The sequence below is a fragment of the Pantherophis guttatus genome, chromosome 14 (genome assembly GCF_059756535.1).
Source record: "Pantherophis guttatus breed Tessera chromosome 14, ASM5975653v1, whole genome shotgun sequence".
In the NCBI taxonomy this organism is placed as follows: Eukaryota; Metazoa; Chordata; class Lepidosauria; order Squamata; family Colubridae; genus Pantherophis; species Pantherophis guttatus.
In genome coordinates this window covers 17195601-17221453 of record NC_142076.1, presented here as the reverse complement: position 1 = coordinate 17221453, position 25853 = coordinate 17195601, and the positions used below count along the sequence as shown (strand labels likewise).

The following is a 25853-nucleotide window of genomic DNA, read 5'->3' as shown; positions in this document are numbered from 1 at the left end:
TTGCCTCTACCGTCAATTCTCACCTCTACCCCTTCCACGGCAGGCTGAACCAAACAACAGAAGGAAAAAAAGAAAAGAAAAAACAAAAAAATTCACAGCATGAACAACAACAAAAAAAAGGGAACACAAATGCCAAAAAACAAAAAAACAAAAAAAAAAACCACGTATGTGCTGTTTGCTTTGGATCAGGGAAGGGAAGAAAAAAAAACAAAAAAACCAACCAACAAACCAAAAACTTGATATTTTATTTTTATTTTCATTTAAAGTATAGGGATCATGTTCTCACCTCAAACTGACCGAATGGAGACAAGGAACATTTCCTGCACTCCGCAATACTGTCCTAAGGATGGATGGGAAAAGCAACTTTTTTTCTTCTTTTTTGTTCTTGGAAAACACATACACACACACCACACGGAAGACGCAAGAGTTCCCCGTGTTTCCAAAAATGAAAAACAATTTTTTAAAAAAAGCAGACTGGGGTGGGCCTGGTCCGGGGGGTGGGGTGGGGGGGGTGGAGGGGGGAAAGGAGGGAGATTAGAGCTGGGCAAGACTGTGAAAAGCAGAATTCAGATTCTTGGAGATGCCGACAGACTGGGTGGCGTGAAGAGGTCCCACAATTAGACAATCCCCTTCCGGTGGTTGATATTAAAAAAAATAAAAATAAATAAAAAATAAAAAATACGGGTTCTGGAGATTAGACCCCACCAGTCTGTTCATTCTCACATACACACAAACACAAGGTTGTCGCCTTTCGGGATGTTTTAAGAAAACCATCGGAAGGTGGGAGAAAATGCAAGTGGAGAGAGGGATTTCTGCCGAGAGGACGGGATGCTTTGGACAGCACCCGGATCAGGGGGCTCCAAATATGGGAAGTTTTAAGACTTGTGGACTTCAACTCCCAGAATTCCCCAGCCAACATTCCCCAGCAAAATCTATCCTATCCTATCCTATCCCGCTTCCTTTCCTTCTTTCTTCGTTCCTTCCCTTCCTAATTTTTCCCTTCCTTCCCTTCCCTCCCTCCAATTTTTCCTTCCTTCCTTCTTCCCTCCTTCCCTTCCTCCAATTTTTCCCTTCCTTCCTTCTTCCCTCCTTCCCTTCCTCCAATTTTTCCTTCCTTCCTTCTTCCCTCCCTCCCTTCTAATTTTTCCCTTTCTTCCTTTCCCTCCCTCCCTCTAATTTTTCCCTTCCTTCCCTTCCCTCCCTCCAATTTTTCCTTCCTTCCTTCTTCCCTCCCTCCCTTCTTCTAGTTTTTCCTTTCCTTCCCTCCCTCCCTTTCCAATTTTTCCCTTCCTTTCTTCCCTTCCTCCAATTTTTCCTTCTTTCCTTCCTTCCTTCCCTGCCTCTCCTTCTAATTTTTCCCTTCCTCCTTCCTTCCATTCCCCCCCTCCAATTTTTCCTTCCTTTCTTTCCTCCCTCCTAATTTTTCCTTTCCTTCCTTCCCTCCCTCCCTTTCTAATTTTCCTTTCCTTCCTTCCCTCCCTCCCTCCCTTTCTAATTTTCCTTCCTTCCTTCCTTCTTTCCTTCCTTCCCTTCCCTTTCTTCCCTCTCTCCCTCCAATTTTTCCTTTCCCTTCCTTCCCTTCCTCCAATTTTTCCTTCTTTCCTTCCTTCCTTCCCTGCCTCTCCTTCTAATTTTTCCCTTCCTTCCTTCCTTTCCCTCCCTCCCTCCAATTTTTCCTTCCTTCTTTCTTTCCTCCCTCCAATTTTTCCTTCCTTCCTTCCTTCCTCCCTCCCTCCCTCCCCTTCCCTTTCTTTCCTCTCTCCCTCCAATTTTTCCTTTCCCTTCCTTCCCTCTCTCCAATTTTTCTTTCCTTCCTTCCTTCCTTCCTTCCTTCCTCCCTCCCTTCCCTTCCCTTTCTTTCCTCTCTCCCTCCAATTTTTCCTTTCCCTTCCTTCCCTCCCTCCAATTTTTCTTTCTTTCCTTCCTTCCTTCCTTCCTTCCTTCCTTCCTTCCTTCCTTCCTTGTCATTGGTGCTCCGTCCTTATCTCCAACGTCCCAGTGGAGATAACCCAGAACACCTCCCAAAGGTGAAGCTTGGGAAAAACTTAGCAAGCAATTCACTCAAGACGAAATTGCCAACCTTGTGGTCCAGCCACACTTACCACACCACAGGTATCTCACGCACCGTTCACTCAGGGCAGGAGTGGGCAAATGTGGCTCTTTTACAACCCGTGGACTTCAACTCCCAGAATTCCTGAGACAGCCAAGCTTCTCGGGTCCACGGGTTGTAAAAGAGCCACATTTGCCCACTCCTGACTCAGGAGGAAAAAAAGGGGGGGAGGGGGCTTCCTTGCACTTCAGCTCATGTCCCACCAGCTGCCTCTCAATGCCACGGAGGGGCTACATGCCGATTATTGGGGGGGAAAAAATAAAACCGCTTCCATCCTAGGAAAAAAAACAAGTTCTTAAGTTTCGGAATCAAAACCTGGCCATTTAAACGTGGCGTTTCTCCCTTCTACCGTTCGAAGCCCCCGAAAAAGAATCCGCTACTTACGTTTCCATCGCTCCTTTGTCCTCCTTTATGAGTAAGGACGACCACTTCCATCCATTTACGCAGGTGTTGCTAACAAAAAAAAAAGGATTCGAGAGACCCGTCAGATCCTGCTGAGAAAAATCACTCTGCGCGGATCTCCGCGTGCCATCGTTTTTTGTTTTTCCTTCCTTGTGTTTCCCTGCAAACTTTGCCTACCTGAAAAAAATTACCTTTGGGACAACATTGAACTGAGAATGACTTGAGAATCATAGACTTGAGAAAGTCTAGGGAGATTCTCAGTCATCCAAGGTCCCAAAGGTGCTTTTTCAGGAGGCAACTGGACTAATCAAGGAGAGAAGCAACCTAGAACTTAGGAGAAATTTCCTGACAGTGAGAACAATTAATCAGTGGAACAACCTGCCTCCAGAAGTTGTGAATGCTCCAACACTGGGAGTTTTTAAGAAGATGTTGGACAACCATTTGTCTGAAGTGGTGTAGGGTTTCCTGCCTAAGCAGGGGGTTGGACTAGAAGACCTCCAAGGTCCCTTCCAACTCTTGTTATTCTATTCTATTCTATTCTATTCTATTCTATTCTATTCTATTCTATTCTATTCTAGTCTAGTCTAGTCTACTCTACTCTACTCTACTCTACTCTATTCTATTTATCTCTCATCTATCTACTTACCTACCATCAATCCATCCATCCATACATCCATCTATATCTATCTATCTATCTATCTATCTATCTATCTATCTATCTATCTATCTATCTACCTACCATCCACCCACCCACCCATCCATCCATCCATCCATCCATCCATCCATCCATCCATCCATCCATCCATCCATCATCTCTAGCTATCTAGCTATCTATAGTTAGAACAATTCATCAGCGGAACAAATTTGCCTCCAGAAGCTGTGAATGCTCCAACACTGGAAGTTTTTAAGAAGAGATTGGACAACCATTTGTCTGAAATGGTGTAGGGTTTCCTGCCTAGGCAGGGGGTTGGACTAGAAGAACTCCAAGGTCCCTTCCAACTCTTCTGTTATTCTGAATCTCCGTAAGCATTTAAGAAGACGGTCAAGTTCCTCCCCTGTAACTTCTGCCTTCCTTCCAGAGTCTTACCATCATCTGGTCACAAAACTTGTCGTTGAACGAGTTGGGGAAGAGCCTCGTCACCGAAGTCAGCCTGTTGACCACGTTGAGGGTTAGGCTCCGATAGTCGCCCAGCATCATGAGTAACGGTCTCATGTGGGTGTGGATCTGGTCCACTTCGATGGTTGCGCCTTCCAAAAACTGCGAAGGGCCGGAAACAAGGCAAGGATCGGAGAATGCAGAGAGAATGCAAAAAATGCTCCGGTGACTCTACTATAACCGCGATCGTAATAGAGTCACGTCCTTCTCCTGGTTATTATCACTGGGCCGACATAGCCTGTGACCTACGATACAGGACGTCCTCAAGTTACGACCACCACGGAGCCATTTGCTGCATGCCACAGGCCCGTGACCACATTTTACGGCGGTTTTCCCCAAAACCAGCACTTCCGCTTTTGGCAAAACTGTGGCCATAGCGAAATGTGGGCACGCTTGGTGACCGCCATGCTTGTTTTACAACTATTGTGTCTGCTGCCAAAAAAGGTCTTAAAACCAGGATCGATCACACACCCCGATCCTTTTTATGACCGTCACAACTGTAACGGGCAAGGCGGCGTGACGGTCGTAACCCGAGGACTACTTTGTACAGGGAGCCCTTGACTTGCAACCACAATTGAGCCCAACATTTCTGTGGTTCAGGGAGACATTTGCAAAGTGAGTTTTGACCCGTTTTACGACCTTCCTTGCCGCCGTTGTTAAGCGAATCACCGCAATTGTTAAGTTAGCAACATGGTTGTTAAGCGAATCTGGCTTCCCCTTTGATTTGGCTTGGCAGAAGGTCGCAAAAAGGGAATCACATGACCTTGGAACACAGCAATGGTCATAAGTATGAACCCGCTGCTAAGTAAGTATCTGAATTTTGATTATTTGATTGTGGGGATGCTGCGACTGTCGTAACTGTGAAAAAGGGTCGTAAGTTCCTTTTTTCAGTGCCGTTGTAACTTCGAACGGTCACTAAATGACCTGTTGTAAGTCGAGGACTACCTGTACGTAGCTTGGTTTATTTCATCAGTCTAACCCAGTGATTCTCAGTCTCAGCAACTTTGAGCAAGGTGGATTTCAACTGGGACACAATGACACAAGATGCTGTGTTTGTCACATGGAGCTGACATCCCAGGTTCGAGACCCGAGAGCCATTGCAATGGGTGAACTCCTGTTCCTTGCTCCAGCTCCTGCCCACCTAGCCGTTCGAAAGCATGGAAATGTGAGTAGATAAATAGGTACCACTTCGGTGGGAAAGTAACTGTGTTCCGTGCGCATTTGGCGTATAGCCATGCTGGCTCATGACCACGGAAATTGTCTTCGGACAATACTGGCTCCTTTGGCCAAGAAATGGAGACGAACATACATAAGAGTTGGACATGACTGGACAGGGAAACCTTTACTCTGGACTTCAACTCCCAGAATTCCCCAGCCAGCCTAGTGTCAGACTTCGATGCTATCTCAAAATAAATGAATTTCCAAACTGCCAATCTTTAAGGAAATCTTTTCTTTAATTGAGCACAGCCACCGGATCATGACTCGATGCGGACAAGACTGACCTTTTGCCCCCCCAATCCCTCCCTTTCTGATCCCCAAATCTCTGCTTCTCATTGGCTATCTTCCAAGTCATTCTTCAGACTTCTTTTTCTCGTCATTTCCCAGGAATGCCTCCCCCCCCTTCATTTCCACGACAATCCGACTTCAAAGGGATTTAGCAGGCAAAAGTTCAGAGCTTATCTCTCTCTCTCCTCTGCTGTCTATGCCAGCGTCGAAGCGCTGACACCTAGGGGATTCTGGGAGTTGAAGTCTACACAGCTTTACTGGCTGGGGAATTCTGGGAGTTGAAGGTGTTAAATGTGGCCTGGAGAAACCAGTTTCACCAAGACCTCAACAGAAACTACATTGGCTTCAACTGCCACCTGCTTTCTCACAGCTTCCAGTCTCGAGAAGAAAAAGAAAGGAAAGGAGACCAAGAGGAAAGAGCTTCATTTCCCCCCCCCCCTCACAAACCTTCCTCATGCAGGCCTCGCCAGCTTCCTGAAGCTCATTGTTGGTCGAATTGAGGGCCTTGAAGAGAGCGCCGATGATCTTCTCTCGAGACTGGGGCAAGTAGTTGCAGGCAGCCAAGGCATCTGCGTGAAACAGAACAAGGCAAGTCCCCTTTTGAAGCGGGAATTCAAAACACAGGACCCAAACAGTTCTTGCAAAGTAGACTTAAAAGATTTCTGCACAATATTATTTCTTATTTCTTTATTTGTAAAATAAATCACCACATCTCTAGGCAATTGCAAACAGTTCTTAAATGAGGCTCTTCTGGTGGATATTCTGCTACGTCAAGGGTCCCCGTTTTTGTTTTTGTTTTAATTTCATTACTGTGCACTGATGATGTTACTTAGTTTGGTAATAAAACGTCTACAAGAAAACAACCAATCTGTTCTTACCCAGCATCCCAAACACGACAAACCCTCTGCAGTTGAAGCAATGCTTCCTTTTGTCAGGTTTCGAGGTCGTCTCAAATAAATTGCATTTCAAACAAAATCTTGGATGAAAAACTGCCATTTATTAAGCACGACATTCTAATTCCGACTCCATCGTAGCCAACACTGACTTCCTGACCCAAAACCCTCCCTTTCCTTTCCCCACTCCTCTGCACTCATTGGCCATCTTCCAAGTCACTCTACCCCTAATCTACTGCTTCAGCTCAAAGGAATTTCCCCCCTCCCATCCCATCTCCTAGGGGATATTATCTCCAGGGAAAATAAGTAGGTGAAAGGTCAAACGTCCCTTTTCAGACGCCTCTGCTTCTCCTTCTTATGTCAGCACTAGAGTAAATGCAGCTTGAAGTGCTGACATCTTTATTAGGAGCGCCAGCAACCCCGGCAAAAAGTTTCTCTCTCACCGCAGGCTAACACGTCTGTCTGCCAGGGAGGTGAATAGTTGTCTGCCACATCTAATCATCTCCACCCCCTGCCTTTTATCCCCAGAACTAGGGTAGGGTTTCACTAGCAGGGGTGACTCTTCCGTCCCAAGGACCGGCCCATAGATTTCCACTGCTCTCCTCTCCTCTGCCTTCTGCACATTTGCGTGTCAGGCACTGGACACAGCTTTTCCTCCTTTTTTTTTTTTTTAAATTTGATTTATATGCTGCCCTTCTCCGGAGACTCAGGGCGGCTTACAATGCGTTAAGCAATAGCCTTCATACTTTTATATATTTTTATACAAAGTCAGCTTATTGCCCCCACAAACTGGGTCCTCATTTCACCTACCTTAGAAAGGATGGAAGGCTGAGTCAACCCTGAGCCTGGGGAGATTTGAACTTGCAGTAATTGCAGGCAGCAGATGTAAGTGGATGTTAATTAGTCTGCTGAGCCACCAGAGCTCTTCCTCATCAGCCACCTCCAGACCTGGGAGCTGTTGACTCTCCATCTGACGGCTGATGGATTGCCCAGGCTCCAACTCTGTCTCTCTCTCTCTGACACCTCCATTCCCTCCTCCCCCTCAGAGCCCTCAGGTTGCCTCCTCCTCCTTCTCTGATTTGGCTGCTGGAAGGGCCGGGGGGCCGACAGGCACAACGCAAGCTCAGAGAGCACCAAGGATCCCTCATTGCTAATAATTTTGGCCAGGAATCCTGGAAATCGTATGCCAAAATCAGGGTGAACCAATAAACAGCAATTTTTTTTCAACAACAGCTGTCTTTAAGGCTTGGAACAGGCTCCATTGATGCGGAAAACCTCTACTAGCTAGCTTCAAAGCTGGGTCGACTTACTCAGAGCTGCGATTCGAAGGGGCACCAAAGAAGGCAGGCTCTTGTAACACGGCAATTTCATCAAGGCGCAGTCTTCAGCCTCACACAGATTCAGCAGCTAGAAGTTCAAAGAGGAGACCCAGTCAGCTTTGGACACAACCCGGTTGTCTTCCAGGCCGAAGAGAAACCATCGACATGCCAGCGTTGATCCCCAAAATGAGTAATAATAATAATAATAATAATAATAATAATAATAATAATAATAATAATAATTTTATTTCTATACCATTGCAATACCTGGTGATGCACGAATTGAAGATAAGCAGCAAGAAAAAATCACAAAGTACCGAGATTTGCAAATTGAAGTTGAGCGACTGTGGAAAAAGAAATCGTGTGTTGTCCCGATTGTAATTGGAGCCCTTGGAGCAATACCCAAAGGGCTACCCCGCTATTTAGAAATTCTAAATTTGCCAGACTTGAACATTTTGACTCTACAAAAAGCCACCTTACTCGGAACAGCTTACATCCTCCGACGATACCTTAACAGTTCCTAGGTCCTTGGTTAGGACTCGAGCTGCTGAGCTATTAACTAGCCTCAAAGGCTGTGAATCTCACTAAAGATTAACCAATAAATAATAATAATACATCCTCCGACGATACCTTAACAGTTCCTAGGTCCTTGGTTAGGACTCGAGCTGCTGAGCTATTAACCAGCCTCAAAGGCTGTGAATCTAAAGATTAAATAACAACAACTAAAGATTAAATAACAACAACAACAACAACAACAACAACAACAACAACAACAACAACAACAATAATAATAATAATAATAATAATAATAATAATAATAATAATAATAATAATAATAATAATAATAATAATAATAATAATAATAATTTTATTTCTATACCGCCCTTCTCCCGAAGGTCTCAGGGCAGTGTACAGCCTGATTAAAAGCACAAAGACAAACAAAATTTAAAAATAATTAAAATTATTAAATAATTGGCTCAATTATAAAACCCCCAAATTTAAAATCCCATATTTAAAATCAATTAAAATCTTTACATTGATAGCCCGGCCTGGCGGAACAACAAGGTTTTGAGGGTACAGCGAAATACACAGAGGTCGGAGATCTTATGCATTTCTGGGGGCAGTTCATTCCAAAGGGCTGGGGCTCCCACAGAGAAGGCCCTCCCCCTGGGTGTCGCCAGCCGACATAATTTGGCCGATGGCACCCTGAGGAGACCCTCTCTGTGGGAGCGGACTGGCCGGTGGGAGGCTACTGGTGGCAGAAGACGGTCTCGAAGGTACTTCTGAAGGTGCTTCACCAACTTAGTAAGACATTTTGAAGCGAAAACACCCTCAATATAATGTTTCTTTCTCCATGGTTATGTCCTGTTTGGGAAACGTCTTTCACTGTTTTAGAGATTCGGCTGTAGAATAATATAAAAAGAAGCCCCAATGGATAATTCCAAGGCTCATCTCGGTCGCTTTGTCACAATGGTCTACTAGATACATCTGAGATGTTGGAGATGACCAGATGGACACCGAGGGAGGGGTCAAACATGCCATCAGTCTCGAGTCCCTCCGTGCCCACAAGAGATCTAAAATCCAGTCCACCTTGAATTCCTTCTACTCTTATCTCCCGCTAATTTCCCTCGGCTGTTAGTAGTTCAGATTCTTGTAGAGAGCCTAAGCTTGCCGTAAGACTTTATACTCATTCGAACTGCCTGGATTTCTCGATTTATTTATTTATTTATTTATTTTATTTATTTTATTAAATTTCTATACCGCCCTACTCCCGAAGGACTCAGGGCGGTGAACAGCCACGAAGTAAAACACATAAATACAAAAAAATTAAAATTGAATAAAATGAATTAAATAATTTGGCTGAATTTAAAATACCCAGTAATTAAAACAAATTTAAAATTTACACTTAAAAGGGAGAAGATTTAGGATTCCTGAGGCTTGACAGTTTATGAGCAGAAGACAACTGATTCCTTGTTCATAATCTCTGTGTTCAACATTAAAAAAACCCAAGACACTAGGAGAAAATAATCCAAGCAGAGGTAATGCTGCAGATACATAAATATAAAAATATTCATGAATGCCAAACTTTTTCACTCGTTATTCATCAAAGCATCCGCAGGGCTGCTGGTTTACAGAGCTCAATTCTTAAAAAAAAAAAACGATCCAAAAGCGACGAAGGACCAATTTACCTCTGTATAAAATACTTTGTGCTCTACCACGTTGAGGTCCATCGTGAAAAGCCGGGGTTGCAGAGTGGTGCAAAACGTATTGCCTTCCATCAAACCGATCTGGGCGTTTGCAGGTTGATGTCGGAGCAAATGTTTTTTTGGAGGAACCATGTCTTGGAGAACCTAGTAGAAGAAAGGGAGGTCTATCAAGAACATGATGTCAATGTTCAAAGCGCTTCCACTGGAGATGGAATGTAGGCTTCAGACATCTAGAATACCAACTGTGAGAACCAAGGACACTTCAACAGGTGTTTGAAAAACCCAAAGACATTTTCTCATAACAATAGAGCGACACTCAATTGGACAATATGACCTACACTAATAGCGGGAATTCTATACTCTAATTGTATGGGATTACGCGGGAATTAGCCAGAGCTGGTTTTGCCTGAATCTATGCCAAAATGATATACCCGTATTTTTCAGTGTATAAAACGCACCTACCTTTTTTGGGGAGGAAAACAAGGGGGAAAAAAATCTGTCTCTGCCTCCCAGCAATTTGCCTCTTTGAAGCAAGCAGGAAACAGCCTGTTTCAGTTTCAGCACAGCCTGATTAGCACAAGGGAAAAAAAAATCTGCCTCTGCCTCCCAGCAATTTGCCTCCTTGCAGCAAATGGGGTGCGCGGCAATAAGCAATGGCAATCCCTGCAGCCTGAAACAGCTGATAGTCGGGAGGCCAATTGACAATCAGCTGCTTGTGCTAATCAGGCTGTGCTGAAGCTGAAACGGGCTGTTTGCTGCAAGGAGGCAAATTGCTGGGAGGCAGAGGCCAAAGGGTGGGAGCCAGCGGGTGGGCGGGGCTACATTCGGTACGCACCCAAATTTTCACCCTCTTTTAGGGGGGGGAAAAGTGCGTCTTATACTCCAAAAAATACGGTACTCAATAAAGTTTTGCCTTCAGAGATTGGAAGGTCTCATCTGTCCAAGCTTGCTTGACTGGGTTCGTCCGTTGGAACGTGGACATTAAACCAGTTCTTGACACATGACTCTTGTTGGCTTGGTCCCACTACCACCGCCATCACGGTTGTTTCCCCATCCGTCCAACAAACCAGGTTCAGCCCTCGGAGAAGGAAACTACAGGTCGTCCTCAAATTGCGAGCACAACTGAGCTCAAAATTGATGTTGTTCAGTGAGTTTTGCAACCGTTGTAAAATGTGAGTCGGTTGTCAAGCATCCAAATTCTGATCACGTGACCATGGGGATGCTGCAACGGCCGTTAAGTGAGAACGACGGTCATAAGTCACTCTTTTCAGTGCCATTGTAACTTCAAACAGTCACTAAACAAACAGTTGTAAGTCGAGGACTACCTGTATGATTGACAGCCATTCATTCCGCAACCGTTTGAAGTTCCAACAGCACCGGAAAAAAAAGCGACTTCCAATCGGTCCCCGCACTTACAATCGTTGCATCCCCACAATGATCCAAATTGGGGCCCTTGGCATGAATTTATTCATTTATTATTTATTTATTTTATCATATTTGCATACCGCCCTACTCCCGAAGGACTCAGGGTGGTGAACAGCCAAAATAAAATACAGAGACATACAAAAGTTAAAAAAACTATTAAAAACGGATTAAATAATTTAGGCTCAAAGAACAAATTAAGACATCCAATTTATCTAAAAAAACATTTAAAACCCAATTTAAAACCCAATTTAAAAGGGAGAGTTAGGCCAGACCAGCCTGTTGGAATAGAAACGTTTTTAGGGCGCGGCGGAAGATGCGTAAGTCTTGGATCCTCCGTATCTCCGGGGGGAGCTCGTTCCAGATGGCAGGTGCCCCCACAGAGAAGGCTCTCCCCCTGGGGGCCGCCAGTCGACATTGTTTGTCCGACGGCACCCAGAGGAGCCCCTCTCTATGGGAGCAAACTGGTCGGTGAGAGGCTACTGGTGGCAGAAGGCGGTCTCGTAAGTACCCTGGTCCTAAGCCATGGAGCGCTGAAAATTATGAAAATTAAAAGGATCCCGGGGTCACGCAATCATCATTTGCGTCCTTCCCAGCCGGCTTCTGATTAGTAAAGTCAAGGGGGGGGTTGGGAGGGAACGTCAGATTCGTTTAACGACCGCACAATTCACGCTTAACAACTGAGACCAAACAGGTCATCCAATCGGGCCCGGGCCCCTTTCACAACTGGCTTGGCTTTGCCACAGAAGTTCCGAATTGCAGTCGTTAAGTCGAGGACTAGCTGTAAACAACACCGCGCGGAAGGATTCAAGCTTCAGCTTTGCAGCTGCCCAGCCTCACCTCTTTATGGGGCTCCATGATGGCCGTGACGCTCTTCCCCGTCACCTGGGCCACCACCTGGAGGGAATGCATGGCTTGCTTCCTGACGGTGGAGTTTGGCGAGGTCACTTCTCGCACCAGGTCATGGGTCACGTGGTGGAAGGACTTCTCCTGGGCGGTCAGGATCTCCTCCGTCTTCTCCTCTTCTTTCAGCAACGTCGCGCATCGGATTAAGAGCTGCTCGAGGGTCGTCTTGGCCATGGCCACGGCCCCGTTGGACACCTGGGAGGGCGTGCATTGAATCCACAAGGAAAGTTTATATTAAACTTTTAATAAAATTAATTAAAACAATTAACCAGTGGAACAATTTGCATGAACGCTGAAATAGTACAGGTGTCAAGTTTCCGAAAGATGCCCTAATTAATTCATGAGCCATGATCCAAACTTCAAAGAAAATATAGTCATTTATTAGGAGCAACATTCCGGCAATACTCGGATGCAGTTAGGACTGATCCTACGTAGATTTACGTTCCCCTATGACCCTGTCTCTCCCCTCCTCTCTGGCCATGTCATAAATCACATTCTCCAATTAACCACTTTGGCTGGCTGTGAAACCTAACACCCTCCTTCTGATTGCGGTCAGGAAGAATGTATGGAATTCACTTCGGTTCTCCCTCCCTCCTGCTCATGGCAACTTGAAAGCTTTGCAAGTTGACAACAGGGTCTCCTGCTTGAGTAGGGGGTTGGACTAGAAGACCTCCAAGGTCCCTTCCAACTCTGTATTCTAGCCTCTTCCTCTTCCATCCCATCCCATCCTCGATTCCATTCCATTCCATCCTATATCCTATATTTTATCCTCTATCCTCTTCTCCTCTCCTCTCCCCTCCCCCCTCTATCCTATCCTATCCTATCCTATCCTATCCTATCTTCTATTCCCTCTCCTCCCTTCCCCTATTCTATTCTATTCAGGTATGTGACTATAATAAAAGACTCCAGACGAGAGGGGGCAAGAGGGGAAGGGAGACGAGCTATAAAATGAAAGAGATAGGTGAAATTTGGTAAATAATTAAAATAGATCATACTTAGCACTTAGACTTATATACCACTTCACAGCCCTCTCTAAGCAGTTTACAGAGTCAGCATGTTGCCATCACCACACCCCCCAACAATCTGGGTCCTCATTTTACCGACCTCGGGAGGATGGAAGGCCGAGTCAACTTTGAGAAGGTGAAAATCGAACGATTGGCAGTGGGCAGAGTTAGCCTGCGATACTGCATTCTAACCACTGTTGCCATCACAGCTAATCAGCAGTCTGCAACAATCTGGGTCCTCATTTTACTGTCCTCAGAAGAATGGAAGGCTGAGACAACCTGGAGCCAGTCAGAATCGAACTGCTGCTGTGCTCCTTTCTTCCTTCCTTCCTTCTTCCTTCCTTTCCTTCCTTCCTTCCCTTCCTTCTTCCTTTCCTTCCTTCCTTCTTTCTTCCTTCCTTCCTTCCTTTCCTTCCTTCTTCCTTCCTTCCTTCCTTCTTCCTTCCTTCCTTCCTTCCTTTTCTTCCTTCCTTCTTCCTTCCTTCCTTCCTTCCTCCTTCCTTTCTTCCTTCCTTTCCGTCCTTCCTTCCTTTCCTTCCTTCCTTCCTTTCCTTCCCTTCCTTCCTTCCTTCCCAAGCTATAACAGACATATAACGCTTCGCAGTGCTTTCACAGCCCTCTCTAACCGGTTTACAGAGTCAGCAAATTGCCTTCAACAATCTGGGTCCTCGTTTTACCGACCTCGGAAGGACGGAAGGACGAGTCAACCTCAACTCTGAATAAGAGAGACCCACCTCTCCCGTTAGGTCCATCATGACGAAGAGCAAAGCCTTGAGAAATGTCTGCTGGTTCTGGAGGACCCAAATCAGAGGGAGCCGCTCCATCAGGAACTTGATGGACACTACTCCACCGAGCTTGGCGTACCACGCTTGTTCGTAGCAACAGGCGCAGAGGCGTTCCACGATGTAGGAAAACAAGGGCAGCTGGCAGGCCTGGAGGACAGAAAGAAACCAGGGTCACCCAAAGGACCAGGGACCTTCTGAAGGAGGAGATGATGGCCACACGTCAAATGGGTTTACCCGTTCCTGACTTCCGGTTGCAACCTCGGTGAAAACATCTGGGAAATAGCGGGCTTTGTTGAACCCCACGAAAATCTAGTTGATAACCGCTGCCAGGAGACCCTACGGGTTCACAGCCGTCTTGTAGGGATGGTGAAGGAAGGAGAGGCGCTTCGCTGACCACGAGGAATCCGCAAATTCCTTGATAGGTCCGAAGCAAGCTCTCCCCGAATGGCAGCAGGCACGGCCGCCATTACTGGCAGCCTTGAAGCCGGGATAATCGGGAACCAAGATTGTGCAGGAGCGGTGTATGGACAGAACATTGAAATTGGGTGAGATATTTACCAACTTTTACTTTAATAACTTGCAATAACAAAAAGATTGTGAAAAGAAAACTCCTAAACTTAAAATAGCGGTGAATTGACACACAGAGGGGAAAAAAAATAGGTTTACCCGTTCCTTGGATCCCAGAATGATGCTGGCCACGTCGAAGATCACGGCCAAGGCCACCTCGCCGATCTTGCAAAGCTCCTTCTCCTCGTAAGCCATGCAGATGGCGATGGCGTCGATCAGCACCAAGGGATCCATGCCTCTCGACCCGTTTTCCTCACTGTGGAACATGGAGGTGCTAGGCTGGCTCCCCACCTGGTAACACTGGAGCAGGAAAGGGCCTGGGAATCGACCACGCGATAAGGAGAACAGAAGAAGAAGGGAGGGAGAAAATTAAAGAAGGGCATATGGGTAGTTTGCTTCAAATCAAACACTCCCTTCTAGAGCTGATGATGTTACTTAGTTGGGTAATGAAACGTCTGCAAGAAAACAACCATGCTCAGAGAGCACCAAGGACCCCACAGTTCATCTCTGAAGTTAATCTTCTGTCTGTCTGTCTATCAATCTATCTATGTATCTATATTTCTATCATCTATCATCTACCTAATCTATATCTATCTATCTGTCTATCTATCTGCCTGCCTGTCTATTTATCTATATCATCTATCATCTATCTTCCATCTAATATCTATCTATCTATCTATCTATCTATCTATCTATCTATCTATCTATCTATCTATATCGTATGTTTGTCTATCTATATCTATCTCTCTATATCTCTCTATCTCTCTCTCTATCATCTATATCGTCTGTCTATCTATATCGTCTGTCTGCCTATCTATATCTATATCTATCTATCTATCTATCTATCTATCTATCTATCTATCTATCTATCTATCTCTATCTATCTCTATCACTATCATCTACCCATCCCACCCCGCCCCTCCCAGGAGTCTCCACGTAGACCATTTTGGATGCGAGGTAAGTGCTTGGTCTGTGCAGAGAGGAGGGGAAAAAACAGGCCTCTGTGAAGTTCTGGAAGGGCCTCCAGAGCTCAGGGGAGGCAGTTTTCCCTCTCCCAAGGCTCAAGAAAAGCCTCCAGGGCCTGGGGAAGGCGAAAACGCTGCCCCCCCACCCCCGCCGTGGTGCAGGAGGCCGACTAGACCACGCCCACCCAGCAACCGGTCAGAGAACCCGTCGCTGAAATTTTTGGAAGCCCACCCCTGGTTACGACCGCCCCGTTGCCAAATCCTTACCACACTGCTGAGCCACTGCCACCATGGTGTAATGGCGGATCAGGCTGGCCACAAACGGCAGGGCGCTCGGTCGCAGGTCTTTGATCACCGCTGACATGAAGGCCCCGGTGAGGGCCTGTTCAAAGGTCTTTCGGGCCGGCGTGTCCTGAGCTTTGTACCGATGCGAGATGATCACGTTGGGAATGGACTTCTCCGTGAAGCTGTCGAAACCAAAGCGAGACCACCATCACCCCCAAGAAGGACCCCGTCATTCTACTCTGAAGAATGTCTCCTTGGGGGGAAAAGACAACTGTGGGACCCAAGCAGTAGTGAAATCTAAAATTTGTTACTACCGGTTCTGTGGGCGTAGCTTGTTTATTTATTAATTTTATTTATTTATTAAATTTATATCCTGCCCTTCTCCCCGAAGGGACTCAGGGCAGTGAACAGCCGAGAATTAAAATAACATACCATATAAAAGTTAAAATAATTAAAAATAAATTAAATTAAACGGCAGCCCCAATTTAAAACCCCTAGCAATACAATCAAAAAACCCCTAAAACCTATTCAGGCCAGGCCAGCTTGCTGAAATAAAAACGTCTTCAGGACCTTACGGAAAGTGCATGTTGGGGTGGGGGGGTAATGTGACTGGGTGGGCGTGGCCACTTTTTTTTTTTTTTTTACTTTTAAAACCATTTTTTTCTACAACCTCTTCCACGAAGTGGTTGTAAAAAAAATGCTTTTCAAAGGCTCTGACGATCCCAGCTGAGTTGCCTGATCGGCAGAGGCTTTTTTTTCTTTTAAAAGCCTCTGCCGATCAGGCAACTCAGCTGGGATCATCAGAGGCTTTTAAAAGCATTTTTTTTTTACAACCTCTTTGGCCGAAGAAGTTCTAGAAACAATGCTTTTAAAAATTAAAAAAAAAAAAAACCTCTGATGATCGCGGGGCTCAGCTGGACATGGGGAAGGGAAGGGCAGGGATTTTTGCTACCGGTTCTCCGAACCACCCGCCTCCATCGCTATCGGATCGGGTGATCCGGTCCGAACCGGGAGCATTTCACCCCTGGACCCAAGCGAGGGATCCGGGAAACATTCATGTTAAATGGTCAGGTCATGAAAACGTCTGCAAGAAAGCAAGCAATCTCAAGAGGGCAACCCTGAGCTCCAAATATCCTCTCCTTTATGGATCCGCCCGTGTTCTTACTTGGGATGGGCAAGAAGCTGGTACAAAGCATGCTTGTTGTCATCTAGGCTCATCATGGCGACCAGGAAGCACTTGATGACCTCCCAAGCTTGCCTTCGATAGTAGGGCTCCGTGTTGGCGCTCTTCAAACAGTCCAAAGCAGTCTCAATAGCCTACGACGATGGAAAAGGACTTCTCTTGGTCAACCGGTAGAAAACCCCAAAGCACCACAAATGTTGGGAAAACACCCAACAATTGCTCATTTTACCATCCTCAGAAGGATGGAAGGCCGAGTCATCCTTGAGACGGTCAGGATCAAACTGCCGGCAGTCGGCAGAGTTAGCCTGCAATAACTGCATTCTAACCACTGCGCCACCAGAAGACAAATTTGACCCATGTAAGGCTACCAGAATCAATATCATTATCATCCTCCTTTAAAGGTAAAAGTTCGCCTCGCACATATGTGCTAGTTGTTCCTGACTCTAGGGGGCGGTGTTCATCTCTACTTCGAAGCCAAAGAGCCAGCGCTGTCCGAAGACGTCTCCATGGTCATTTGGCCGGAATGATTCAACGCCAAAGGCGCACGGAACGCTGTTCCCTTCCCACCAAATGTGGTCCCTATTTTTCTACTTGCATTTTTTACCTGCTTTCGAACTGCCAAATTGGCAGAAGCTGGGACAAGTAATAGGAGCTCACCCCATTACGCGGCACTAGGGATTCGAACCGCTGACCTGCCAACCTTTCGATCGACAAGCTCAGCATCGTAGCCACTGAGCTACCGCGTCCTCCTTTAATGACCCCATAATCCCTTGCGGGGTGGCGTCTGGGCAACTGAATGGAGCTAGCAGAGTGTTTACTGGCCAGATGCCCTCCCTGTCACCAATACGGAGTTTTGTTCAGAAGATAGATTCCCATTGTGCCCAGAGAGAGAGAAATATCTGCCTCTACCTAGGATCGAACTCACAACCTCCTGATTGTGAGGCGAGAGCTCCACCTCTAGGCCACCGCACCACTCTACCACAATCTACATGTGAATGCAAATGTTTTCAGGCTGAAAACGCTCAACCTTGATAGTACAGTGGTCTACGCACCCTGTTATTAACACAGCTGCCTGCAATTTACTGCTGGTTCGAATCTCTCCAAGGCTCAAGGTTGACTCAGCCTTCCATCCTTTCTAAGGTAGGTGAAATGAGGACCCAGTTTGTGGGGGCAATAAGCTGACTTTGTATAAATATACAAAAGGATGAAGGCTGTTGCTTAACGCATTGTAAGCCGCCCTGAGTCTCCGGAGAAGGGCGGCATATAAATCAAATTAAAAATAAAAATAAAAATAAAACCCAAAAAGAGCTTACCTTCTCCATGGGGAGCTGAATGGATGCTTTGCAGTCGGAGAACTCGGCCGTGATGCTAGGCCCTTGAATCTCAGTCACCACGTAGTGCAACTTCTGGGACTCCTTCAGCATTTTCCGGTTGCTTCCGCCGAATTTGCCCAGCACGCGATAAGCCACGTGAGAAATGGTCTCGGCAGGATTGCGCAGAGTCCGCCACAGAGCCTAAGAAGCAAGGGGGTGAAACCTCTTAAGGCAGTGATGGCTAACCTTTTTGTTGCCACATGCCAAAAGCACGCGGGTAAACATACACCCATAATGCAATGCGAACATATCCCCCCCTTGCTCGCCCCCCTTGCAGCCCTGCACATGCATGCACAACCCCCCTGCGTACCCCCTGCCCCCCGGCATGAATGCAGGACCCCAATGCTCGCTGCACATGCACACGCTTCCCCCCTGCACATGCGCCCCACCCCTTCCATGCGCGCGCATCTCACCCATGCGCTCCGCCCACCCCCCCATGCATGGCAGAGCTGAAAACCAGCTGGCCGGCAGGAGGCGTGCATGGTGCAGCTGAGGTTGGGCCACAGCTCACGTGCCCGCAGAGAGGGGTCTGCACGCCACTTGCAAAATCCCCATTCCTTCCCCACTCCTGGGGAAAGGGTATTGCAAAATCTCCATTCCCACCCAACTCCTGGGAGAAGGATACTGCAAAATCTCCATTCCCTCCCCTCCTGGGGGAAGGATATTGCAAAATCTCCATTCCCACCCAACTCCTGGGAGGAGAATACTGCAAAATCTCCATTCCCTCCCCTCCTGGGGAAAGGGTATTGCAAAATCTCCATTCCCACCCAACTCCTGGGAGAAGGATACTGCAAAATCCCCATTTCTTCCCCACTCCTGGGGGAAGGATATTGCAAAATCTCCATTCCCACCCAACTCCTGGGAGAAGAATACTGCAAAATCTCCATTCCCTCCCCTCCTGGGGGAAGGATATTGCAAAATCTCCATTCCCACCCAACTCCTGGGAGAAGGATACTGCAAAATCCCCATTTCTTCCCCACTCCTGGGGGAAGGATATTGCAAAATCTCCATTCCCACCCCACTCGGGGGCCAGCCAGAGGTGGCATTTGCCGGTTCTCTGAACTGCTCAAAATTTACGCTACCGGTTCTCCCGAACCTGTCAGAACCTGCTGGATTTCACCCCTGGGCCAAACTATTCACTTTGCCTCCCTCAGACTAATTGCCAACCATTTCCAGCTTCCTCAGAAAACAAGCACCAGTGATGATAGAAACATGGGAAAAGATTTGGGTTAGAAATGTTAAATTTACGCAAGCACAAAACCTAAGAGAAAATCTTTATAAAATGTTTTATAGATGGCATTTAGATCCTAAAAAATTTTCATGTATGTACCCAAATTTGCAAGCTAAATGTTGGAGATGTGAATGTGATGATGCAACTTATTATCATATATGGTGGACTTGTAAGAAAATCAAAGCATTTTGGATACAAATTTGGTGGGTGATGCAGAATATCCTGAAAAAAAGGTTGAAATTTACTCCGCAATTGTTGACTAAATTGATTTTAAATTTAATATCAGCAGCTAGGCTGTTGGTAGCCGCAATATTGGAAGAAGGACTCTTTGCCTACTATCGAAGAGTGGACATTGAAAGTAGCGAACCTAGCGGAAATGGCGAAAATTTCAGCGTATTTGAAGGACTATACACAAGAAAGATAGATATCGGAATGGAGAAGATGGATTGATTATATTCAAAATAAGTATCAGACAAGAAAATATCAAATAGCTTATGAATGAATGTTAAATTTTAGAAGTATTATGTTATCTATAGTGGAGTTAAGGTTTCAGGGGGGGATTTGGTAGTTTAAGGATAGATAGGTTAATTTAGCTTATGATTGTTAATTGAAATACCCTGTATTTTGCTCTGGGAAGTCTGGGGGGGAGGGAGGGAAAATGGGTGGGGTGAATATTGGGGGGGAAATTTTTTTTTTGTAAAACTTTTCAATAAAATAAAAAGAAAACAAGCCTGCCTCCCGTTTATCAAACCATCATTCACCTCGAATCATAATCTGAGCGATGTTAGTTAGCGCCAAAGCAAAAATAAAAAAAAAAATATGTTCTGAATTAACCAAGCAAAGGCTGCCCTCTACAGTCCAATTCGCGGAATGACACCTTTTATACCTGCATCAATTCAGCCCGGACAGGTTGAATGTGATCGTACAAGAAATCCGGCTGCAGGTTATCCACGCACAGCTCCAGGGTGCGCAGACCTTGGCTGACCAGCGTCTGGGATCCATTTAAGGCGGAGACCAAGGGATCCATCAGCATCGGCAGGTAAGGGAGGAGGGAGCTGAGGCGAACCGGGACGGTCAAACAAAGCTCGACGAATAAATCTTTCATGTGCTGTTTGTGCAAACCGCTCTGAAGCATGTTAAGACCTGGAGAGCGACAAGAAGCAAAAAAAGCCACAACGTTAAGTACCAAACCCTAGAGAGAGAGAGAGATACAGGTAGTCCTCGACTTACGACGATTTGTTTAGTGCAGTGGTGAAATCTAAAATTTGTTACTACCGGTTCTGTGGGCGTGGCTTGGTGGGGAGGGGAGTAATGTGACTGGGTAGGCGCGGCCCAATTTTTTTTTTTTAACTTTTAAAACCATTTTTTCTACAACCTCTTCGGTGAAGAAGTTGTAAAAAATTGCTTTCAAAAGGCTCCGATGATCCCAGCTGAGTTGCCTGATCGTCAGAGGTTTTTTTTTTTTCTTTTAAATGCCTCTGACGATCCGGCAACTCAGCTGGGATCGTCAGAGTCTTTTAAAAGAAAAAAAGCCTCTGATGATCGTGCGGCTCAGCTGGGCATGTGGGGGGGGGACAGGGATTTTTGCTACCAGTTCTCCGAACCACCCGCCTCCATCGCTACCGAATTTTACACAGAATCCAGACGCGAAGGAGAGTGAACTAAAGTTGTTCCCTACAGCTTGCTGCAATCGGCATTCCTCCTTAAATAGGCTAAGGAAGTGGTCAATTAGCCCCAAGCCTTACTCTCGAGGAGACCTCCTCCCGAGGAGCCACTCCTGCCTTTTGGCAGCTCTGCGCGCCCGTGCATCAAGAAGAGGCTCCTCCTCTTCGTCCTCTTCACTTAAAGGAGCTTCTGGAGGTTCTGAAGGCCCTGGCTGAATCCCCGCCTCTGGCACCACATCTTCTCCAGCCTCCTCACTGTCCGACTCAAGCGCCGGCTGCACAGGCTGCTGGCCCAGCACCACACCAGCCTCCTCACTGTCGGAATCAGCTACAATCTGCACAGGCCGCTGACGGGCCACAACAGCTGCAGACAGGAACTCGTCCACAGAGTAGGCCTTGGGGACCTCTGGCTTAGAGCATTACTGACCTTGTAGTAGGTTAGGTAGCAAGGGCAGGAATTCCTGGTACAAGAGGTCATGGCTACCTCCACCAATGGATCGGAAAAGGGCTCTCAGCAGCAGGAAGTAGTTGTACGGTTCTTTTGCCGTCTGCGCAAGTTCCATGGAACTGTTGACTATTTTATGGAGATGTGGCTGAAAGACAGAAAGGAAGGCCGGGGTGAGGGGATGGGGAGGAAGGAGGAGGGTGCCGATGACCGACCAATCCCAAAACGAAACCTGTTTTCTAGTTATCTGTCTGGATGGAGCACAGAATGGCTAGAAATGGTGGGGACGCTGGATAGGAGCTCAGCGTCTTTCTGCGTTCGAGACTCCGAGAGCTGCCATCGGGCGGGGTCGAGTTCCCGTCCTTCACTCCAGCTCCCGGAGTGAACATTCACCCCCCCAAAAAAAGATGTTTTGAAACTTTTGGGAAAATGTGCGGAGAAAAGGAACTAAGATGATTAAAGGCCTGGAAATTAAAACATGCGAAGAACGTTTTTGCAGGATTTGGCTAGTCTACCAACTATAGAAATTGAATGAATGAATTATTTTATTTTATTTTATTTTTTAAAAAAGCGGGGGAAGGTGGAAGAAAGGGGCATCTGACTCAACCCAGTAACAAAGTCCAAAATCACCGGGAAAGTTTCTATTATTATTATTATTATTATTGTTGTTGTTGTTGTTGTTGTTGTTGTTGTTGTTGTTGTTGTTGTTGTTATTATTATTATCCTCTTAAAGGCCCGGCCTTGCTCCACTATTGGTGAGAAATACTTTTATCTTTCGAATTAAATTGTCTATTCAGGGCCAGGCACCAGTTTTTGGAGAACTGAATAATTTAACTGGCATGCAACAAAGCCAGCCGTATATCACGCCGATGAAATTGGATTTGTCTTCTGTTATAATCCAAATGACCTTGACTCAGGAGCCTGACTTGGAAAACACAAAATAATAGAACTTAGTTCAGAGGGAGGAATATATTTTACACATCTTAGATTTATTTCCCAGGCAAGAAGCAGTTTGGGGTGAAACAATTAACCCACAAGTAATCAGGGGCTCTTGGCAGATGAAGAAATGAATAGACATGTCCTTTGACTATACATGTCACGTTTGTTAATTCAAAAGAAAAGAAAATGACAGAGTACAATAACACTACCGTGTTTCCCCGAAAATAAGACCCTGTCTTATTTTTTTTTTTGAACCCTGAAATAAGCGCTTGGCCTTATTTTCGGGGAGGTGATTATTTTGGGGTGGAGCCAGGAAATCTTACCTGATTTCCAGCTCTGTCTTCCTAACCCTAACCAGAGGAAATGGCAGGGATCGGCTGTGTAAGCGTTTAAATATTTTCGGGGATGTCTTATTATCATGGGATGTCTTATTTTCGGGAAAACACGGTAGATATGAAGCAGATTGCTACACGTTGGCGAAGTTGGAAATAATTGTTTAGGCACACTTAAAACAAGCTTCCACAACATAGCACGCTCCATTTAGGATGGACTACAACTCCGATAATCACCAACATCTGGCAAGTATGGTAGGAGCCTTGGTAGGACAGGGGTTTAAGGCACCCTGTTATTAAGCTTATTAAGCTTATTAACACAGCTGCCTGCAATTACTGCTGGTTCGAATCTCTCCAAGGCTCAAGGTTGACTCAGCCTTCCATCCTTTCTAAGGTAGGTGAAATGAGGACCCAGTTTGTGGGGGCAATAAGCTGACTTTGTATAAATATACAAAAGTATGAAGGCTATTGCTGAGCACATTGTAAGCCGCCCTGAGTCTCCGGAGAAGGGCGGCATATAAATCAAATCAAAAAAAAAAAAAAAAAAGTATGAACACCTACTCTTTGGAATAAAATACCCCCTGGAATACGAATAATCCCAGGTCTTCGCACTTTCCGACGTGCCCTGAAGACCTTTCTGTTTCAACAAGCAGGGCTAGCATAAACATCTAAATTCTATGCCAAGGTCTTAGCAGATACACTAAGTTGACTCAATTTATTATTTACTGTTTATAAATATATATATATATATATATATTATATGTATATGAAATCTTATTCTGTTCACCGCCCTGAGTCCTTCGTGAGAAGGGTGGTATAGAAATTTAATTAATTAATAAATAATAATAATAATAATAATAATAATAATAATAATAATAATAATAATAATAATAATAACAACAACAGATTTGAAGGGTTTGTTCATTTTTATTTTCCTAAACAACATGGTGGCCTTGTGATACAGATGCTCCTGTCCCACTCGGAAGGTGGAGAGTTCAATCCTAGGTAGCAACAGATATTTCTCTCCTAAGGCACAAAAAAAAAAAAAATCTGCTGCTAACTCCACATAGGTGTCAGGAAGGGAATCCGGCCAGTAAACGCTCAGCTCCGTCCGGTTCTACCCGGAATTAAAGGATTTACAGGGTTGTAAAAAGAGAGAGTTGGTTTTATTTTCCTCTCCAATTTTTTGATAGGTCTATCAACACAGAGACATCACTTCCTAACGTCAAACCGACTTTTAAGCTGTTCTGGATTTAATCAACAAGCCATGCCCTAAAATGTGCTCTGTAGACATCCTTCATCCTCCATTTCTCCAGCATTTACCTTCAACATCTGCTCGTTTTCCGCAGCAAAGAGAGAAACCGAACCGAAGACCAACTTGAAGAGTTTGAGATAGAGGTTGGACAGCTCCACGTTGGAACCCATCTCGGGCAAACGGTCCAGCAGATACTCCACCAGGATGGTGGCAAATAAAGCCGAGGTCGTAGGGTTGGCCAAGAAAGAATTGGCAACGATCTGTCAAAATAGAAAAAAGCGACTGGTTTTTTTTTTCCAAAACTGCTAATGAAAACCAAAACGTTAATGCTAAAATATTAAAAATGTTAATAAAGAGCCAGTTTGGTCCAGTAGGTAAGACAACCGGCTAGAAACCAGGTGATGGCGAGTTCTAGTCCCGCCTTAGGCATGAAAGCCAGCTGGGTGACTTTGGGCCAATCACCAGGAGACAGTGAGTTCTAGTCCCGCCTTAGGCATGAAAGCCAGCTGGGTGACTTTGGACCAATCATCAGCAGACAGTGAGTTCTAGTCCCGCCTTAGCCATGAAATCTGACTGGGTGACTTTGGGCCCATCATCAGGAAACAGTGAGTTCTAGTCCCGCCTTAGCCATGAAATCTGGCTGGGTGACTTTGGGCCAATTATCAGGAGACAGTGAGTTCTAGTCCCGCCTTAGGCATGAAAGCCAGGTGGGTGACTTTGGGCCAATCACCAACAGACAGTGAGTTCTAGTCCCGCCTTAGCCATGAAAGCCAGTTGGGTGACTTTCGGCCAATCACCAGGATACTGTGAGTTCTAGTCCCGCCTTAGACATGAAAGCCAGTTGGGTGACTTTGGGCCAATCACCAGGAGACAGTGAGCTCTAGTCCTGCCTAAGGCATCTAAGCCGGCTGGGTGACTTTAAGGCCAGTCACCAGGTGTCTCAGAGTTCTAGTCCCACATTACCCATGAAAGCTGGCTAACGGTGACTTTGTCGCGCCTTAGACATGAAAGCCAACTGGGTGACTTTGGACCAGCCCAAATCACTTCACAGGGTTATTGTTATGGGGGGGGGAAATTTTTTTAGATCAGCTGGATGTGGATCTTGTTAGAGAGATCTTCCCACTTCAATGATTTTCATCTTCAATCGTTAACCGTCACAGTCCAACCTATGGTGCACAGCCTCCCTGCAACCACACGGGCCCAATAAAATGCTACGACTGTTAGAAATCGGTGCTGGAGAAGAATGGTTGAATTTTGATGCCCAGTTTCACAGGTCACTCACTGTCAAGGGAACAAAACATACTACCTGGAGGGCATAGTTCTTGGAGATCCTTTCCACCATGTAAGGGACAGACGTCTGGAAGATTTCTTTGAAAGTCAGAGGGTTCATCATGGTGAAGACCCCAGCAAAGTGTTCCAGGACCTCTTTCTCCTCCTTCATTCTGACCGTTTGGCAGTTGGCGACCCGAATGTACGTCTGCCCGTTCCCGGCTATTTGGACCTGGGTGCGAGGGATACATTTCACAGAATTAAAATAAGGAGTCCTTGGCGACTTCAATGAGAAAACGCTGAGCTTTTATTTCTTGATTCAGCATATGGAATCTACAGAGGTCATCGCCGATATATAAACGTAAAGTTTAGATAAAGCATCAACAATTAGATCGTTGCTAGATAGCGAGATGGATGGAGAGATGGATGGATGGATGGGATAGCGAGATGGATGGATGGATGGATGGATGGATGGATGGATGGATGATGGATGGATGGATGGTGGGTGGGTGGGTGGAGAGATAGATGGATGGATGGATGGATGGATGGATGGATGGATGGAGAGATGGATGGAGAGATGGATGGATGGATAGTGGGTGGGTGGATGGATGGATGGAGAGATGGATGGATGGATG

The 25853-nt window shown here is 45.8% G+C and overlaps 1 protein-coding gene across 4 annotated transcripts in view; it reads right to left on the bottom strand.

Moving 5' to 3' along the window:
- Nucleotides 1-25853, bottom strand: part of TRRAP (transformation/transcription domain associated protein) — a 131279-nt gene that overhangs the window by 88091 nt on the left and 17335 nt on the right. For 2 of the 4 annotated variants that reach the window (XM_087878567.1, XM_087878569.1), the window contains exons 17-31: nt 25253-25450; nt 24018-24209; nt 21406-21571; nt 20201-20457; nt 18024-18224; nt 16693-16844; nt 15510-15709; nt 14377-14594; nt 13660-13857; nt 11856-12116; nt 9576-9737; nt 7378-7474; nt 5622-5743; nt 3600-3770; nt 2495-2563 (exon numbers count right to left, since the gene is read on the bottom strand). In XM_087878567.1, coding sequence (XP_087734693.1) covers nt 2495-2563; nt 3600-3770; nt 5622-5743; nt 7378-7474; nt 9576-9737; nt 11856-12116; nt 13660-13857; nt 14377-14594; nt 15510-15709; nt 16693-16844; nt 18024-18224; nt 20201-20457; nt 21406-21571; nt 24018-24209; nt 25253-25450 — 2664 coding nt within the window. The remainder of the gene's footprint in view (nt 1-2494; nt 2564-3599; nt 3771-5621; nt 5744-7377; nt 7475-9575; nt 9738-11855; nt 12117-13659; nt 13858-14376; nt 14595-15509; nt 15710-16692; nt 16845-18023; nt 18225-20200; nt 20458-21405; nt 21572-24017; nt 24210-25252; nt 25451-25853) is intronic. The other 2 variants (XM_087878570.1, XM_087878571.1) reach the window with 1 other exon arrangement.